The sequence below is a fragment of the Portunus trituberculatus genome, chromosome 45, assembly GCF_017591435.1.
Source record: "Portunus trituberculatus isolate SZX2019 chromosome 45, ASM1759143v1, whole genome shotgun sequence".
In the NCBI taxonomy this organism is placed as follows: Eukaryota; Metazoa; Arthropoda; class Malacostraca; order Decapoda; family Portunidae; genus Portunus; species Portunus trituberculatus.
Window position 1 is genome coordinate 9035499 of NC_059299.1, and position 20337 is coordinate 9055835.

Consider the following 20337-nt stretch of genomic DNA (forward strand, 5'->3'; position numbering starts at 1 on the left):
TGCAGGTAAAAAAATTAGGTGAGGCATTCTTGTGACTCAAGGAAGAACTTGTACTGTAAATCTACATGGACACAAGGAATTTAGATAAAAACTTGGTGGCTACACTATGCATGATCATAATCAGCAATGCAATCTCTAGTCTAACCAAGGACATGTTTTCTCAGTTACACAGTAATGTTCCTTCAGGGTTACTGTTAAGACACCGTGCATCTTACCTACAAGATCCTAACACATCCTCCTGAAAGGACAAAAGCAAGTCAAGATGGCTCATGTGGGAGGTGTTTATTTAAACTGACATGTGGCCACAGTACATATGCACAGTTTGTCAACCACTGAATGCTGGGATTTTGCTAGATCCCCTGAAGCCTTGCCTAGGATGGATTGGCTTCACCACCATGACAATGCATATGCAACCAGTAATCCCATTAATAAATACATTAAACTCTCAATAGGCTCTAACTTAAAATTAATTTCAATAGTTACTACAATACTAAATATAACTGTTGAAGCTTAAACTCTGTCCATGGAGATTTCATATCTTAAAAACTTAACAAAAATATAATAATAATAGTGGACAAAAATTTGAGAAGATACATTCTGGAGTTCATTCTCCAATAGTAATTTTTTCAGTACTCTTATGGTCAATGTATGGCTACTACCCTTCCATCCCTGGCTACAGTACTTACAATAATGTCAGCAATAATAAAAATGAAGTAACAATAAAAATTATGATGAAAAAGATATACAAGATGTGCAACTTACTAGACCACAAGAAAACCATAGAAATCAAGAATAACTACTTTAATTTACTGACATTATGGCAGTCTAGATGGAACCAAGCCAGTGTTAGTCTCAACAAGGTAAGCTGTTCTTGGGCAGAACCTGGTTTTGCCACACTAATTAATCATTTAATTCAATTACTTACTAATGAACAACCACTGAACACAGATAATTGGCCTCTGGAAAGCGTTACCTCGTTGATCAGTCTTTTTGAAGCCTTCTTTCACTTGCTACTCGAAGGCACGCAATGGACAAAGCTTCAGTTCCGTCACCTTCAACTGTGACCTGGACTTTGTGGGGGAATGGTATACTGCTTTGCTAATCGTTGAATTTCCGGAATGGTTTGATGTAGACAAGCATATGCCTCTCCCTCAGCCCAAATCAATCGCACACCTAATTGGTCGGTTAACTGGGTATAACATGTCTTCACCAGGATTATTATGGCTATGATCAATCACCTGTTTAATCTATATATACATACTCTAAATCACAATCCTCACAGATTTAACTTTCTCTACAGCAACACCTATTACAAATCATATGAGGAACAGGCAAAATGATGCTACATCACATTTAGCAGAAATCTTCATCAGATAAACTATATATATACAACACGGAGTTGATCTACTTGGCAGTTGCACCAAAGCATCAGACCAGCTCCATCAACAAAAACATGCGAGGCAACCTGTCTTGCCCCACACCCCCACGAGTTTGTCTCACTGGAGGACAATGAAAACAGGATGCATCTGTGGGACAGCCACATGAATAACCTGTATACCTCTACAACACATTCACTCTCTCCCATTCACACACTACTCAACAGTAAGCTACATATTGCCCTCACTAGGTAACAACTTCACACCCATTTACTCCATTTAACACTTGCAGAATCCGAGGTAAAATTTGGACAATATCATCCCTGTGGATTAGCTATGTAACATGGTATATTTTACAACTGGCAAACTTATGGAATATTTTGGTAGGCTCTGTTATTAGTTACAAGCCTTAAACAAGTCTACGGTTAACACTGAACCAACCTGAAGCTGCTTCATACAGGTCTTTACTGGTGGATAATCCCAAAGTGGGTTTACATGCTATAACCTTGGTATGATGGCATGCCAGCAGTGTAGTTAATGTTGTTAGCATAACCAGCGTTGGGGTAGCCCGGGCCCATCACACCTGGACCAGCTGTGATCATAAGCTGGGGCTCACCTGCAAGGGACACACCTTTGGAATATGTGATCTCAAAATAATGTGTTCCTGACTTAAAAATGCAATTATGTGCTGTGATAAGAGTGCAAACTGAAGGAACTGGAAAAAGTAAATCATCATGCTGGATGCAAATAAGTTTAAAGAATCAAGGCAGAACTTTCAGCCATAGATCAATAAGGAACATTTAACACCATACATGAACAATACAATGGGGAGCAAATCTGTGACTGATCACTAAGCTCACACAGCTGCACTCCCTGACAGACAAGCAGTTTAGGCACAACCTGACTGACCTGAAGAAAGCAAGGTACTGAAGGTTTCCTCACAACCCTTCTCACTACTGGGTGGAAATTCAAACCACCAAACATTGTCACATTTCTTCCAGAGCTCGAACGCTCATGCCAACCCTCAGCACTCCACTACCGAGTGACCAAAGCAGAGCACAATGCTACTCACCAATCATGTTCATCATGGGCTTTGTCTCATTTGTCTCGTTCTCCTCGGACCTCTTCTTTTCAACATCCTCCAGCCTGTTGACCTTGGTGATATATTCTCTCATTACATTAATCAAGTAAGGCATGGCAAAGTCCATGATATTGTGTCTCCAAGCCAGCTCCATAATAACATCTGGGTGGAGGAGATCATAGCAGTGGAAGAGACAGGCAGCGAAGCAGTCATGGTTGCCATTCTCCAGGAACCACTGCAGGAGCTCCTCAGCTGTGTCGGAGTTTTTGCTCTCAGCTGCATACTCCATGGCGTCCTATGAGATGGTTTGCATTGGTAAATGTAATAAGAGACAAGGAAGGCTAGCAATGTGTTTTCTTTGGGAGGAAAGCAATGCAGAGGTAAAGGAGGGACAAATGTAACACAAGGAATTCAGTTCCAGGAATGTATACTGGAAATTCCCTTATATAGTCATCCCCTTTATAAGGATATTTGAGAGTGTACAATATACAGGTCTTGAAAAATTTGGTGGTCTGAGGGGAAAAAACTGACAGACACATTAAACTGATGCAAATAGAATTATAAAGTGGCACATAATTACCTTGAAGAGCTTATCCTTTTTACAGAGTTCTACTGACTGCTTCCACCTGTTGTTCCCCTTGTACAGGTAGGCAGCAATGCGACGGAATTCTATCAGGTCGTGTTTCTCAAGGGACTGTGCAAGGGCAATGTTATCAAAGTGGTCAAAAGCGTCGATTGACGTTCTTAGACCCGTGTAATCCTCCTCCTCAATGAGAAGGGAGTTAAGGGCCTCGTTGATGGCCTTGTTGTTGAGAGACTGCACAGATCTTAGGTAACCCTTGACCAGCTTCAAGTGATTGGTCTGTGGGAAATGCAAACAATGGTTACACTTGTTTAGAATATATATACAAACAAAGGTCAAAAACTGGTTTTGAAAGATGAACATTTGAGTAAATTGTACACTGGCCAGGCACTCACCTTAGAGAAGAAGTGTACTGCTCTGGTGTGATCCATTCTAGGCGACAGCACCAACAATAGGTCATTTAATAGCATGGGTTTGTAGTCCAAGTAAAACTGGATGGCTTTATAATACAACTCAATGTTAGCAACCTGAAAACACAAAAAACACTGGAGATTAGTATACATTCAAATATTCAAGACCACTACCTTAAATGACAACAATGAAAGATACACTAGAGAATCAACAAACATCACAATATGCTACTTCTTGTTACCTTTGTGATGACATCCTTGAAGTGTGACTCTCTCCAAGCCTCAGTGGGGTGGGCCATCATAGTGAGTACGGCATTGTCATACTCCTCATACTTGTCGTACAGGAACACCAGCTCTGACCACAGGTGAGCTTGTTCTGCAGCACGCAAAACCTGGATGGGCAAAGCAGGATGATGCACCAGCTCTCAACTTTCATGGGATCTTTATTCTAAAAGCTCTCCATGCTTACACATGTTTGCCAAGAGCAATTATATGTCCCAAGGTGTAGTATTTATCATTTGTAGTTAATATGAATATGCTAAAATTCAACTAATCACTAAACTGAGGATAAAACCAACTCCTTTGTTAGCTTATCTACCCAAGGTGTGGTATTCAATGTAACTACCAACTGTCAAAACTCAAAATTCAACTAAATTACACTGAAGAACCGATAAACTCCCACATCAGCTCACTTTTGGAATGTTGACCCGAGACCAGAAGAGCTCCAGGTGCTCCCTCATCTTGCCAGGCTTGTACTTTGAGTAGAGGATGGCCAGCTCAGTAAACATGCCCATGTGTGCTCGCTCCAACCCCAGCGCAGCCTCCAGTAGGTTGATAAGCTCATCGAAGTACCCACGGTCCTGGTAATCAAACCAGAGTTAATTGTATTGTTACACTGAGGCTGCTGACTTAAACCTGTCAACTTAACCTTGTATCCATTACATGTTGGCATATGAATATAGAAATGGGAAGGAACTGGACTGGATTCAGTAATCAGGATGTTGATGCAGAATCATCGAGAAGCTCTACAAGGTTAGGCAAATTTATGGATGGTGATAAAAGGCAGAAATAGGTAGATATGCTTCATACAGGAACTGCCATGTGTAGGCTTGATGGCTTCTTACGACTTCCCTTATAAGTTTCTATTGATAAGCACAAGTGTCTTCTGTACACTGAAAGTTCATGGATTACCTGGTAGTAATTTATGAGGTCCTCCAGCTCGTCGGCATGAACAACAATGTGAAGACCACAGTTTTGGGCGAGACGGAACTGTTCATTATCCACACACGCAAAGCAAACCTCCTTCCACGTCCTCGTGCTGTGGAAAAAAGATTTATAAGAGAATATGCCTTGTACTATAGTGATATGAAGCGTATTAGGAGTCCTGAAGAGAAAGAGCAACACTATTTTCCTGTACTAATGACTCTTTACTAATCTCACATAAAGTAAAGCAGTAATGAGTGTTTATGCTGTACCTGTTTGCTTTCCTGGCAGACTCTACAGCACCCTGGAATTCCTTGAGGTGAACAAGAGTGATGGCCAGACGGGCAAAGTTGCTGACATTATTGTAAAGCAACTTGGCAGCATCAAACATGCCATCGTCAAAGCACCGGTCACCAATCTGAAACACACAAATATCCATCCATTAACTCAAGGTCTAAAAATACACATCATTCCAAAGATACAACTGCTGAATATGACAGAAGAAAACAAGTCATCAGATTCATCATCCACCTCTAGAAGTAAATTATATTTTAAGATTGGATTAACAAGTCTATACCAAGACAAGATTATAGTCCCTCACCTTCTGAATGTCAGCATGGTTGGGGGCAGCAATGAACTCCTCAAGGTCTGCTAACCTGTTTGTCTTGGCATAGGCATAACACAGCTCACTCTCCACATACGACTCACGGGCTTTCCTGCGCGCCATGATCAGGTATCGCACCAGATCTTCCCAGTGACCTTGGCAGAATAATACATTTTTGTTAGCTACATTTCTCCTTACAAATGACCAAACTAACTAGAACACAGACAATGGAAAAGACAAACAAAAGTGATGTTTTTCTTTGTGAGTGACTCAAGTAACTAGAATGAAGACAATGGAAAAGATAAACATGGTTTGAAAACACACATGAGTTTTACTGATACATCAGTGCATGTCCTTATAATACTTCAAGTACTCACCTGTCCTGTGAGCAGTGTCCACCACATCAATGTAAGCTGTAGGGTCATCAGCCTTGATGAACGAGTCAATGGCTTCCTTCACCAGTGACTGCTGCAGCTGTGCCTTGGCCAGCTGGCTCCACACAGCACTCTCGTTGCACCTCTCAGCAAACTCATAAGCTCTGTCCAAGTTGTTTATGTGTTCTATCAAGACCTGAAGAAGTGGAAAGAAGCATTTCTCAATAAAGATTAATTAAGTGAAGTACTTGTAAATGCAGAGAGAGAAAGCCATTCACTCAACAAGAACACCAAATATCCTATACCACAGATGCACCAGACTTCAGACACACCTGGATGGCTGACGTGTTGACATCAAACTTCTTGAAGATGGCAAAGGCTTCTTCGTACAGCTGGTTCCCAATGGCAATGTTTGCAATGTCTGGGGCATCATAGTTGTCAAGGCGAGTGATGTAGTCCATGACGCGAGTGTGGTCGGCCTTGATGGCTGTCAAGATCAGCAGGTTCTGAAGATTCCTGTTAAGACACATTTGAGTTAGGAAAGCACAAACCTGACATAAATCTGAAAAAAGCAGAACCATTCTGTTACTAATAAATCTATTTGTCACCAAAGTTGGAAATTATGCAAAGAATTCAAGAATTTAATATTCAGTGCATCAATACAAGCCAGTACTGTTTCCCTTAGCTCACCTATGATCACTGAAGGCAGAGTTATCCAACACAATCTTCTCCAGGAGTTCAATGAGTTCATTAGGCAAGTCAGCAGTCATGAAGGCTTTCACTGTGACAGAAATATCTTCTGGATCCTGAGTTTCTGACAGAGCTGTCTGGACAACCTGCAACATCACCATACAAATATCAATAACATATATAAATAAGAAAACTAAAAAATGGAGAAAAATGGACATATATAGAGCTGTGATTGTAAAAGATAAAATATCAAGATATCAAAGAGCAAGAAGACTTTCAGCAGGTGCATAACTCACCTGATCAATAAGTTGTCTCCTGTATTGATTAGTCTCCTGAAGCACCTCGGCCCACAGTTCAGGGTCGCGCCTCTTCACCAAGTAGCGTGCCTCAGACTTGAAGAGGGAGTTCTCGTTGCACACGTTGATGAGTTCCCGATCACACTGACCACGCTCGTAGGCAATGCATGCAAGGTGGGGATCTCGCTTCTCACAGTACTTCCCTGAAGGTAAAATATAGAGCTCATTGCTGGTACAATAGACATTTTTTGTCTAATACTTCTTACATTTATAGTGTGAGAAATCTATACTTCTCTACACCCATATGAGCCTAAATCCTAACACTATTTTTTGTTAACAAAACAAAGTAACAAATATGTAAAATCATCTTGATTATTCTGTTACTTATTTTTAGTCAGTCACATTATTCTTTGAGAGCAGAGAGGAATGAAGCCATATTCATAAGCATTAAAATACCAAGAACACATACATTACATACTCACCCACAACTTTACTGTCATAGTTCTGGTTTTCCCTCAGGAATCTCTCCGGATTGTTATTGGAGTCAATGTAGATCTTGGCAATGGCATCGTGAGTGGCAGGCTCAGTGACGCCCTCATGGATGCGGGATTCCAGCCATGTCAGCAGCAATTTCAGGCGGTTCCTTTTCTCCACCTACAAAGTCATTAACAAATGGCATGAGGTATGCCTTACAGGTGGTATTCCTTATTTACCTAATATTACAAGCAGTTGAGTTAAGATTGAAAGCTTTAATAAGCAATGAAAAGAATGTAATTAACTACATGTGTCATGATCTCATACAGCCACTATTATGAAACATAATGAAAGTCATATTTCACTCACTGCCACTCCTGCACCACCATCACTAACTCACCTCCTCCACCAGCTCCTCAGTGGAGAACTGTCCACGCACCACCATGATCAACTGCTTGATGACGTCCTCTGCACAGTCTACATCAAGCAGACCGCCCACAACAACAGGCAAACGGGATGGATTCACCTGAGATAGAATCAAGATCACTTAAGAGTCAGTCCCAAAAACCCCATGCGTCATTTAAAATTTGAAGACAAGCGAGGTATCTTGAAATTTCCCTCTTGAAAGAGTTCAAGTCACAGCAAGGAGGAAATACAAAAGTTGGTGGGGACTTCCTGAATTTACCAGAAAAAGGAATGAATAATTTAGAACATGCATTTACTACTGCATTGGAAAGGTGGACAGGATAGATTATCATTACTCTCTATACAATTAACCAAAACATGAAAATGAAAGACTAGCTGTACTTATAAAACATTATCTCAACCAGCCTCCAGTCTCTCACCTTCTGTACATAAATCTCAATGTACTTCTGCAAGTTGTTGCGGTACAGGTAAAGCACCAGATCGTGGACAAAGTCGAAACGGTCACATACAATGATGAGAGGCAGTTGGTCAGTTAGCTTGGCCTCCTTCAGGAAGTTCTTGACACGCTCAGGACTGTAGCAGTTGGACTCGCGGCATATTCTCTCCACCTGTACCACACAAAGACATATGAATCATTTTGTACTTATGTATAAGAAAAGTTACCAATGATGTTTAAAGTTAGTAAAGAAGACACTACCCACCTCTTTAATTTGCCCTGTCTTGCATGCTGCTTGGATGTACTTGAAATGGACTTCAGGTTCTTGGGAGAAGTTAACAATGGAGCCGAGGAAGTAGAAAAGGCCCTCAAACGACTTGAACGACTCAAACAGATCAATGAGTGCATTTGTTGTTAGCTGCTCATGATATTTAGAGGCAATCTGCAGAGGAACAAAAGGAATTAATTCATCTCATCAAATTACTTTCACTCATTATATTGTGCCATGAAGATTTGAGTCATTACACCACCAGTCAAGAGTCTTACCTGCACCACTATCTGCAAGTTCTGCCGCAAGTTTGCAGTGAGCATGGCCTTGAGGCACTCCAGGGAGTCCTCCACTGACAAGGAGCCAAAGTAATTGACAAGCCACTCTGGGTTGAGCATCTGTGTGTGCACCACTGCCCTCTTGATGTCATACATGTCGGTGTAGTGCTCTAGGGCTCGTTGCAGCAGCCCTGCCTTTTCACACAGCTGGGCAATGTGGGCACGGTCATAGTGGGTGAACATCTGGTTACCCAAGATGGCATCAGCCACCTGCGGGGCAGACATAAGGTTCATCTCCAGGAGCCGGGTCTGAAGGGGGCCCTCAGTGGGACGGTTGTTCTTGAGGGCATCCAACAGGAAGGCAGTGCACTGCTGGATGAGGTTGGACTCCAGGAAGATGTCCACAATCTGATTGACGTCAGCCATGGGCTCGTCATCCTGCACCAGCATTTGAGCGAAGGCCAGTCCCTGGTCGGCATTGACACGCATCACATTCCTCAACAAGAAGATATAGTCCGGGGTGTATCCCACCTTCTTGGCATACAAAACAATTTTCTGAAACTGTCCAGTTTCTGCAAAGCACTGAATGACCTTATTTGGAACATTTGCCCTCAGATACACAGACAGGGCCAGTGTTGGGTCAGCCTGCTTCACCAAGTCACCAAGCTCTTCGGAACACTCAAGCTTGTCTTCTTTTAGCCACTTCTCTAGCAAATTCTTACGTCCCTGTGCCAAGACTGGCCTACAGAGTTCCAGGGACTCAAATTTGTTAAGTTGTGACTGGTCGAGGAGGATGCCAAAATACTGGAGGAGAGGAGAGGTTTGTCCAGGCTGTGTTGGCACTTGCTGGAATTTCTGGATAGTTTGTGGTGTTCGCAGCACACCCTTGGGAGCATTGGCAGCTACCTTTGCTGCCTCACTGTACTGTCCATTCTGCAGGAATATGAGGTATGATATAACAACACAACAAGATACAAAAACTCACATCTCTAGCCAAGAATAACATTGTGTGGCCTGACACCACAGCTGCCTGACTGACCTGGAAGAGTGTGTTGAATTTTCGAACAAACAGATCTTCAGCACCAGCCAGATTGTTCCTTGTTGCAATGCGCAGAGCAAGATCAGGGTTCTGCAGCACATTGGTGATATAGGTGATGATGTTCTCCTCATCCACACTCACACTCAGCACCTGAAACAATGACACATAAATATAAGTCAAAGTGACAACTCCATTCCTTCCTCATATCAGTATACTAGATCCTGACAAGTCATATTTGTGATGGATAAATTTCTGGAACCAAAGCCATACCTGTCCTTTGCGGTTGACACCAATGATGCCACTGGATGGCTCGTGGGGGGCAGTGACGAAAATGGTGTCTCCACTGATGCGGTTCATGAAGATGCAGGTACCACTCTCAATGTCGTACAGATGTACGTACCCATACTTGGTGATGAGGTATATGACATCATGCTTTGAACTTACCTGAGGAAAACGAGCAACAATAAACAACTGATAGATGTTTGTGTAATGGAGATACATAAGTAATCCTACAGATGTATATATCAAGAGCACAATGTTGAACCAAGATGTACTACTAAAGACAGCCAATGCCCTGTACCTGCATGGCCACGGGGAAGTCATTTTGGGCCTCAGGTGGGAAGAACACATCTACGTTTTTCTTGGTGAAGGGCTGGTTGCCAGCAGCTGGCTGACCCACCTCAATAATGTGCAGCTTTCCCCCCTGGGCATTACGCACAGCAAAACAGAACAGTGTGGAGGGTTCTGCATTGCCTTCCATCTGATGAAATAACCAAGGACACATCATAGGTTATTTAGATACTTTAAAAATAATGATGGCTAAATACAACTGACAATGAATACAGCAATACTCCGCTTAACGAACAGGATAAGGGGTATCAAAGCTGTTCGTAGAGCGAAAATTCGTTAAGCGGACATAATTTTCCCATAGGAAATAATGGAAATAGGGGGGATGCATTCTGGGCTGGTCCCCAACATACCACATAGGTATAAAAAAAAAAAAAAAAAAAAAAAAAAAAAAAATAGGGATGCATTCTGGGCTGGTCCCCAACATACCACATAGGTGTGTAAAAAAAAAAAAAAAAAAAAAAAAAAAAAAAACCTATATATATGTACCTGTACCATTAATAACGAAATATTCCCAACATACTATGTATATATATATATATATATATATATATATATATATATATATATATATATATATATATATATATATATATATATATCTGACTTTAGGGAGATACAGGATTTACTTATTTAATTTTGTGGGATTTAAGATTACTATTGTATCTCGGAAATCTTAAGACCCAAAATTACCAGATAGTATAGTTTACTTTTTTATTATGAAATACCCTTCCCATCAGGAAGCCATTTTTAAATGTTTTGTGTGATTATGTCATAGCCCGACTCACACCCTACACAGTACATGGCCAGGAGTCAAGTAGGGAAGCGTGTCATTTAGCTCTCTAATTTTTGCTTGACAGGTCTAAGTTGACAAGAATTAGAATGAGAAACATCAAGAAGAGAAGACAACTAGAAACAAACAAACAAATGTATTGTTGTGAGACAGCTGGGTGTTATCTCCCCCTCCAAGACCCTGCCTCACCCCATGCCTCACTGCCAGGCTTCTCCACCATCTCTCTATATCATAAGACTGTTATGATCTTTTCAAACATTTTTTTTTTTCTTACTGCCTTCATCATTACAACTTTACATGACATAGCTCTCAAAATAACACTATTACAAAAAATTGTGTTGAGACAGAGGTAGAAAGCTGTACGAGACAAACAATAAATACTTCACTATCATTATTTCACTTCAACACACTAATAATGACTCAGATAGTGTCCAATTCAGCAGTGAAACAGCAGATTGCCATGACACTGCTGATGGCACCTTCCCAACCCTCACATTTTCTAGAAAAGCAGGTATCTTATATGTTATCATTCTATCACGCTCCAGGAAGTCATTATTGTATACACAATCATTTAATGTGCTTTCATTCATTGTTTTCTTACCCATTTGGGTTATGTACATGTTTTTTCTCAATTAATAAGGGGTTGGGAGAGGAAATTCCGCGTATCCAGATATTTTGTGTATCCGCCAGGGCCTTGGCTGCTATAATCCAGATACACGGCCGATTATTGTATATGGGTTAAATAAAATTGTACCGGTGTACCACTACTGTTATGTCATATGAGTCACTGGAAGTTAGAGGAGCTACGTACAAATTCTCTCACTGATAGCTCCACTGTAATTTGTGCAGGAGCGGATCAAAGTGAGGCAGAGTCTAGCGTATTGCACTAACGCGGGTAACATGTTAAGCAGCAAAAACACGTTGTTAAGCGGAGCAGAAATACAGGTCAACCTCTTCGTACTGCGGAGGGGGAGAGAGTGAGACAGAGGCAGCCAATACCAGCACCAGGAGCGCTAGAGACAGAGGCGGGGAACCAACCAATCACAGCGAAGCTGCTGAGTTCAGTCCCTCACCCAGCAAATTTAAACCCAGAAAATTTACTGTACAAGATCCCCTGGAATGAATCTGAAGTGGTCCTCTCACCTTGAACGTAGTAAAGCCTGCAGCATGGCCTTCAATGGGCTGGCTGGCCTTGCGTTCCATGCTGTAGAGCTGCATAAAACCCACCACTCTGTTCTGCTGCGCTGAGATACCGATGAGCAGCAGCCAGTTCTGTTTGGAGTCTGTGCGGTAGTTGATGATCTGACAGCCACTTAAGCTGCTGTGTCTGTCAAACATCTTCTGTGGTTGAGCATCACCTGCCACAGCAAAAAAAAAAAAAAAAATTAAACACACCTACACACACACCATCGTTATCAAGGTAATTTAGTCATCAGAGCTCCACGCCAGTAACAGCAAGTATTTATGATTCAAAGCCACCCATCCACCTTCACATATTGACACACAGCTGTTCCATCCCTTACCATCCATGCTCCAGTGGTAGACTGCAGTGTCAGTCACAAGGGCAAGTTTGTTGGAGGAGATCCATTTCCAGAAAGTGATCTCTGTGTCCATAGTGTGAGCTGAAATGAAAATAGGAACAATAATGTGTCTATAATGTAGACAGAGTCTTAATTTCACACATCTCCAAATATCAAATGCAACATTTCAAACATATAGTGTTAAAGATATTTACCTTTGATTTTTGTTTTCATCTCAATGTTGAAGATCTGCAGTGTCTTCTGAGCTGTTATGGGGAAAGAATTTATGTCAATAAAGGTTAGGTTATGAACAGAGAGAGAGAGAGAGAGAGAGAGAGAGAGAGAGAGAGAGAGAGAGAGAGAGAGAGAGAGAGAGAGAGAGAGAGAGAGAGAGAGAGAGAGAGAGAGAGAGAGAGAGAGAGTTAAATGAAAAGGAAAAAAGGTGAAGAGAGAGGAGAGGAGAAAGAGCTAACTTAAGAAGAGAAAAATCAGAGTCAGGAAAATACAACAGCACATCAACAAATAAACAAACCTAACTACAGCACACCGAGTCAAGAAAACGTCAGCCGATAAACAAAAGGTCAGTTCACTCACTACCTTTCAGTGCGATGACCTTGGAGGCCGGGTTCATGATTGCAGAATCACCCGAGATGGGCCGGCGAATAGGGTTGGTGGGATCAGCCATATCAATGATGACCACCTGTGCCGTGTCACCCACCTTCTCTCGGACACAGATGAACTTGTCCGACTCCATAGTGAGGGTGTTGAACCCAATGTTGGATGCCTGGATTCCAACATTGGTGAGCTGAAAGAGGCAAGGCAAGGCAGGGTGAGGTTTGTATTTGCTTAGTTGTCTTGTATGGAGCTCCTCTGGTCTGGTTCTGTCATTAGTGAGCTGAAAGTGACAAGGCAAGGCAAGGCAAGGTGAAGGTTATATGGGCTCAGTTGTCATATAAACTGCTGGTGCTTCTCTGGTTCTGTCCCATTCCTGTATCTATCATTTGTACAGCTCCTCCTGCTATTAATTTCTCTAGTCTATTCCAAGCATTTATATTACTACGGAAGAAGCTGTACTTCTCTAGAAATCATAAAAAAAAAAATCCATTTACTTATTTGTCCTTGTTCTCTTACATAATGTGTGCATGTGTGAATGTGTACATTTCCAGGACACTAGAAAAACTTTTCAGTGATCCAATGTAAGCAGGATGTGATAAGTTTCCTTACACAAACAAGAATCTTGCAGTTACAGAAACAGGACTGTAAACTTTAAAAAATATACAGTTGATGACTATGACATGCACAATTAACAGTACACCACAATCAATGATAACTCAAAAGTGGGTAAACATTCAGTTAACAAAGGATAAGAGAAAAACAAGTCTAAATATGGAAGAGTACCATTACTAGTTCATGATAGCTCAAGAAATACATGTATCCTGAATTAATAACTGTGAATGTACAAGTGATTTTCAATTCCCATTTATCTGACTGCCTACTAATGATAGAAAAATTTTCAACCAATCTCTCACATTCAATGCACTGATGTAACCTATATTAACATACAGAACACCTAAAACTGCAAGTCACTCGTCTACTGACCAACACAAATGGTTAAGATATTGTACCTACAGTCTGCATCCTGTCATGATCCACATCCATAGTTCGCTGTTACAGACACCTATAGTGATATCTACACACTAACAGTCAATACCTATCATGACCATCAGTTGTACCTCATATTGCTTCCACAATCAACCAATAGCTAAAGAAAGACCCGCCACTCACTCATTAGAAAAAAAACTTTCATCTGGCAAGAATATCAAATCACAAGTTGGAGTATATCAAGGAAGTCTACAGGGACTTGACAGCATAAAACCACCACATGCAGTGCCTCAAAGGTGCCACACAAAACAAGATTGAGTCTGCATGGAAAATTGTGGAGCAAATCCTTGAATATAAACTATGCTGGCTGCTTTCGAGAGATGTTTGCAGCTCACATGATAACTTTAGAACACAATTTCAGTAGAGAAGCCAACTTAATGATGCAACTGTTCAGGACTGACCCAAACACCTTCCAGTCAATGAAATAATTTGAAAAGAAGAAACAGCAAAACTCCACAACAGTGAAGGAGGTGGCACCTCCTGATATGCACACCTTTGAGTATATGATATCTTACAAAAGAGGAAACCAGGTGCTAGCTAAATACTCTAAAATATCAAGTGAATGTCATGCAGCACTCTATAAGAGCTCAATGAATTTTATAAACATGCATCATTGACAATGGTTTGTAGATAAGACAAAACAGCAACACATTAACCAAACCTTCACTCAACAGAAAGTAACTGGTACACACTATTCAGTTTTCAGAAAGGACATAATTGAAATGATACCCACTCAATCACACCCATACATCAATACACACACATACACAGTTACTATATATGTATACTAGATGTGGATTTTCAGCTATAAGGTTACAATAGAAGTAAACCAATTATTCTTATACACACACCCTACATCCAGTGTACCATAGCTAATAAGGTCCTATAGGATGCTACACTAAATGATGGATGCTAAATATTCACTCCTACATCATCCTGTCATCTCCCTGTCACACATACACAAACTGTCCCCTACACACACATCTCCTATCCAATATCATCATCAGAGCTCTACAGGAAGCTCCATTAGGGTCTAGAAAATCCCTGTAGGATGTCAAATACCCCCGGGCACCAGCATGCCGGCTGCCTTCCATTCAGCTGACTTCCTGCAGCATTCCTACCCCCTCAGTCCAAGACTCCTGCCCATTCCCATTCCCAGGGATGCTAATGGTGAAGGGAATGATTAGTAATGGGATAATGGTAATGGCCGACATGGAATCCAGGAGAAATGAGGTCACACACTCACACGTACACAAACACGTATAGCATACATAAGAATCTAGCCATTACTAAACTGTTGCATACGGGGTGAAATACACATACACATATGTACGTACACAAACACACGCACAAACAGACATACCACAGGAGACACTCCTGTTAAGCCTGCACGTCAAATATGTACATCATTTTACACGCACACACACGCCGGTACGCACACACGAACACACACACATGCACATCCACCCTCTTAACATAGCATAAGTAGTCCCTCGTCCCTGTAGTAGCATCAGTGGCTCTCGAATCATGTTCCGGTGATTGGTGTGGGCGTAGCAGGTGACCAGTAAGAGTTTCCCAGTAGGTCCACACCAGTACACACCTTCCCCGGGCTACACCTGGCCACCACACACCTGCAAGTGCTCCTGGAAGCGTATGGGCAACACCTGCGACATGTTGGCGACGTGTTGCATGAGATGGGGCGCCGAAGAGTACTGTGGTTAAGGAACTTTTAAGAGGCGCCGCGAGCCATCCAGGTCCTGACGCCTCCACATAGACACTGTCCAATATGGCCGACACTACACCCACTACACCCTCCCTCCTGGTATTACTCCGCTGACACTATGCCGGCGAAACCACTTGCCCCGGGATACTCTCAGGGGAGAATTCAGGATATTTCAGGGGTTTATGATCCGAAACCAGTGTACATTTGGGTGGTTTGAGGGTGTACTGGGAAGAGTGTAGGGTTTGTATGCCCCCGCGGAGGGATAAGTGCGTGGTGCGTCCTGCCAACTGAGCAGCCTCTGTCAGATTTCTCATTGATCCACAAACACAACCTTATGCTACCACTTGCCCTAATACCGCTCTTTCTCAAGTTTTAAACAGCATAATCACTCATGGGACTATAATCTATAAGTGTGGATGTTCATTAAGCTTGAGTTCTCATATATCGCCTGTTTGAGGGGATTAAAGATTAGTAAAGTCATTTCGGCATAAGGAAGTCAGGGTTAGAGAGCTACCACTGACAGTGCAGAACCGCACGGGACTGTCGCGCTACTGGATGTCTCCTGCCTGCCTTGCCAGTTAATCTATCAATGCTTTCTGGCTAGATCTGCCGTGATTTATGAGAGCCACGCGACAAAGTGGCGAGAACTATCTACTACTGTTTTTAAAATTGACTTCTTATTTACTTATCTATTTATGCCAAGTTCATCATTACTACAAAACCGGTTTATGAATGATACCTACCTATACTGAATGAATATTACTTAAAACAGAGATTAAACAAATAAACAAAAACAAAAACAAAAGGTACTACACAATCTCAATACGCCTCTCTCTCTCTCTCTCTCTCTCTCTCTCAATATTACTGTAATGCGCACCTGTTACATGTGGGTGGGTGGAAGCTGGGATAGGTACAAGAGGGGGAGATGGGGTAAGAGTGCCACCAAATAGAAATAAGATGAAAAAGATAAGACAGAATTCTGGGATGACAAAGCAAGAGAGAGAGAGAGAGTGAGACTAGAGAGCATTAGCAGTCCGTTCACATCCATATAACACCCCATTGGCTAAGTTAAGGGCGGGAGGGAGGAGGTTGAGGTGCTGATAGGACAGCTAGGAGAGAGAGAGAGAGAGAGAGAGAGAGAGTTCATACACCTCTTTGAGTCTTAAATGGGGGTGATGTAGTCGTGGGGTAACCAGTAATGGGTGTTTTCCTGTAGACTTGTAGAGTACGCTGGATCTCTCTCTCTCTCTCTCTCTCTCTCTCCATTCTTGAGTATAAAAATACTATATCACTTGTTTTTCGTATGTGTTTTTCATTATCTTACTATTTAAGTACTCTTTCTTGTTTTTTTTTTTCTTTTCGCATGGAATGTGTGGCAAAACGAAGCCGTATGAGAGAGAGAGAGAGAGAGAGAGAGAGAGAGAGAGAGAGAGAGAAAGGGGTGGAGGCATAAGGGCAAGATGACTCATGGTTGGTGCGTCCGCTGGTGTTGAAATATTTCTTACCTTTGTTGGATAAGGTTTTTCTCTCTCTCTCTCTCTCTCTCTCTCTCTCTCTCTCTCTCTCCAGTACAGACAAACATAAGCATGGGTTTTCCCAATTATTAGCCATTTTTTTTTTTTTTACCTCACTTCCGCACTTCAGATTTTCATCTTAACATGAACTTTCTTAACTGTTTTTTTCTGCATATATGAAAATAATACTTGCATCTTATTTCTTGCCAATTGTTGTTTTCTCTTTTTTTTCTTTATGAAAAAAAGTCATTTATTAACTGTCTTCGTAGTTTGTTATCAAGGTTTTCCAGTAGACCTTTAACATTTATCTACTCCAGCTGGTTCTTCCAAGTCTCCTATTCGGAATCGCTGCATGTTTGGGATATGGCTTCTTCATGTAGCTCTATTGCATGTACGCTTTCCTTTCTGTACCTTCTGATCCTTCTATATTGATCACGTGCATTATTCTTCGTGCGTCTCGTTTCTCTCCGGTGTCGCTATTAGGGTGAACCTTTTCTGTATGGCTCTATTGTGCCATGCTACGTATGTCCCTTTCCTTCTTAACCACCAATATCGATCAAAACTTACGAGCATACCTCTGCGAGCATCGCCACATGGCTTCCATGAGGCAGGCAGAGAGTGCAAGAGTAAGTGGGGAATGTCAAGTCAGTCTCTCATCATATGCTCTACTGGGCCTGAATGAGGAATGTCCATGATAGTGTATTAGCCTTTTTTTCACTGCCTTATCTAGTCATTATCACACAAGAGGTGCATGATGACTAATCACTGACGTATTTTACATAGGAAAGTGGCAGAGGCTGAAAGCAATATCGATTTGGGGTTGAGATTTTTACTCTGTTCATAAATCTCTGTATTGTTTACTTGAAGCAATAGATGTATTTGGATTTTTTTTTTTAATTGGGGAAAGATAAGATTCACTTTATCGATTATTTGACAACTCTGATACACGTGTGTGAGAGGGAAGGTTTGTTTACTGAGCTGTTATATATATATATATATATATATATATATATATATATATATATATATATATATATATATATATATATATATATATATATATATATATATATATATATATATCTCGTACAAAACTCGCTAAATGTACTACTACTACTACTACTACTACTACTACTACTACCTCTTTCATGTGTGTTTATGCATCGTTCATATTTTTTGCCGTTCCATTCACCTTTGTTACTCTTTATTAAGTCGCATAAGCTCCATGTAAAAGTAACATATTTTGACCTAGGCGTTATGAATGACATTATTTAATTTCCGGTTAGTGAGCAAACATGTGTGGTGTGTGTGTGTGTGTGTGTGTGTGTCATCATTCCCAGTTGTAAACACTCCCGTGAACCCTACGATAACACACACACACACACACACACAGAGAGAGAGAGAGAGAGAGAGAGGCGTCAGTTGGTGGGCGGGTCGCATATAGCCTTCCTGTCATCCAATACCAATGGACGTAGCCTATACAACCATCCAGCAGGGAGGAGGAGGAGGAGGAGGTGGAGGATGCTGCTCTCATGATAATAAGCTCACATCCACATCCAGTCTATCATCTGTTCTTTCTCTTTTGCTACCTTTTGTTATAATCTCTCTCTCTCTCTCTCTCTCTCTCTCTCTCTCTCTCTCTCTCTCTCTCTCTCTCTCTCTCAATAGGATTACTCTATTCCACTTCAAGTGGTCGTACTTCATCAGTTTTTCTTATTAAGTCTCGTGACCATAATATAAATTGTTTCCACTCAGAAACCTCACATCTTATATAGTAAATTCAATGTAAAATTTCCTTCCTCTGTGGTATCATGCTATATATTACGTCAGGTTTTCCTTTGTCATATAATCTTAGTTTTTCATAATTTCACTGGCCCAGGTTAGTCTCTTCCACGTAAAATTTCCTTTCTTCTCAATTGCGGGTCTTCGATCTTATCATAATGTATTGTTAAAAAATATATTTTGTAAGTTTTCTCTGCTACATGTAACAGTATATTCACTTTCAGCCTCAAAGATCCTAAGCCCTTGTCTCATAATCAGATTAGGGGCCACGTGATTGATTTAATTTTCCTACCAGTGTCCCAAGTTGTCATATATCCTTCGACCTTCCCGTGTCATTGATCGCCGCCTTGACCTCAGTGACGGCTAATACATACAAAACAAAGGGAAAAATTTGTTTATTCTTATATGACATGGAATATTTCATCTGCCAAGCTCTCAAGAGTATTACAGGCAGCGTACATACCTCTTAAACACTTCAGCCAGCCTCTTACCTGATCCACCTACTTGAACAGTCTCTAGGATGTTCTCATGATTCGAGTGATACAATATAGATAGCTTTAGAGCGAGTCTGCATCACCAATGAAAAGAAAATTAATACTCAAGGAAACACGATTTTTTTGTGTGTTGATTTTGATTGCTTCATGGAAAGTTAATCAAGTTTTTAACGATGCTCTCATGATTCTAGTGATAGTTTGAAAGGGATTATACATTGTTAATCATATAATAATTGTATCCTATCTATGAATATCTGGAAAAAAAAAAAAAATCGGGTGTTTTCGTGATTAATGACCTGAGAATATTCCTTATGAGAAAATCAAATTATAAACCCTGTCTATGCAAGGCCTGGGCATGGGTGAGTGAGTGAGTATGTGTGCAAGTAGCGTGACTGGTGACGCAGCAAATTAAGGTGGCTGGTGTTGCTGCTGCTGTTTCCGCTATCGGTTAGGCACTTGGCACGCGGCCTTACCCTACGACTTCATTGCGTGCAGTAGAGGTGAGCAAACTGAGGCAGGCATAATGAAGCTTTATGTTTTCCCTGATAATGTGTAGTCCAAGAGCTTAACTGTGTCTTGTGTTGGGGAATAGAGCGTGTGAATATTTGGGGAGCTCTCTCTCTCTTTCTCCAAGAAAATGATCTTTGCTTAGTTAATTTTACTGTTAAGCAGAAATAAAGTAGT

The 20337-nt window shown here is 41.2% G+C and overlaps 1 protein-coding gene across 2 annotated transcripts; it reads right to left on the reverse strand.

Moving 5' to 3' along the window:
• Window positions 1–267: 267 nt before the first annotated feature.
• On the reverse strand, window positions 268–16093 carry LOC123519658 (clathrin heavy chain 1-like). 2 transcript variants are annotated; one of them, XM_045281137.1, is made up of 26 exons: window positions 15772–16093; window positions 13076–13283; window positions 12694–12744; window positions 12482–12580; window positions 12102–12316; window positions 10119–10298; window positions 9809–9982; window positions 9539–9688; window positions 8500–9432; window positions 8219–8395; window positions 7937–8125; window positions 7492–7617; window positions 7100–7271; window positions 6618–6820; window positions 6322–6467; window positions 5964–6147; window positions 5635–5827; window positions 5255–5412; window positions 4926–5071; window positions 4642–4768; window positions 4143–4310; window positions 3693–3842; window positions 3436–3567; window positions 3038–3319; window positions 2449–2752; window positions 268–1992 (listed from the first exon to the last, which is right to left on the reverse strand). In XM_045281137.1, exons 1-26 carry the CDS (start codon window positions 15829–15831, stop codon window positions 1868–1870), a joined length of 5052 nt encoding a protein of 1683 aa, XP_045137072.1. In that variant the 5' UTR covers window positions 15832–16093; the 3' UTR covers window positions 268–1867. The 2 variants fall into 2 exon arrangements, with proteins under 2 accessions (XP_045137072.1, XP_045137071.1); XM_045281136.1 differs by having other exon boundaries at window positions 13073–13283.
• Window positions 16094–20337: the final 4244 nt, after the last annotated feature.

What these genes read in the sequence shown, in the direction of transcription:
- LOC123519658 (XM_045281136.1), bottom strand. Translation starts at nt 15,831, where the DNA reads ATGCAACACGTCGCCAACATGTCGCAGGTGTTGCCCATACGCTTCCAG. An exon ending in GGTCATCGCACTGAAAGGTA is followed by an intron (nt 12,745 to 13,072) that starts GTGAGTGAACTG and finishes TCCCCATAACAG; the next exon opens with CTCAGAAGACACTGCAGATC. An exon ending in AAAAGGATAAGCTCTTCAAG is followed by an intron (nt 2,753 to 3,037) that starts GTAATTATGTGC and finishes ACCATCTCATAG; the next exon opens with GACGCCATGGAGTATGCAGC.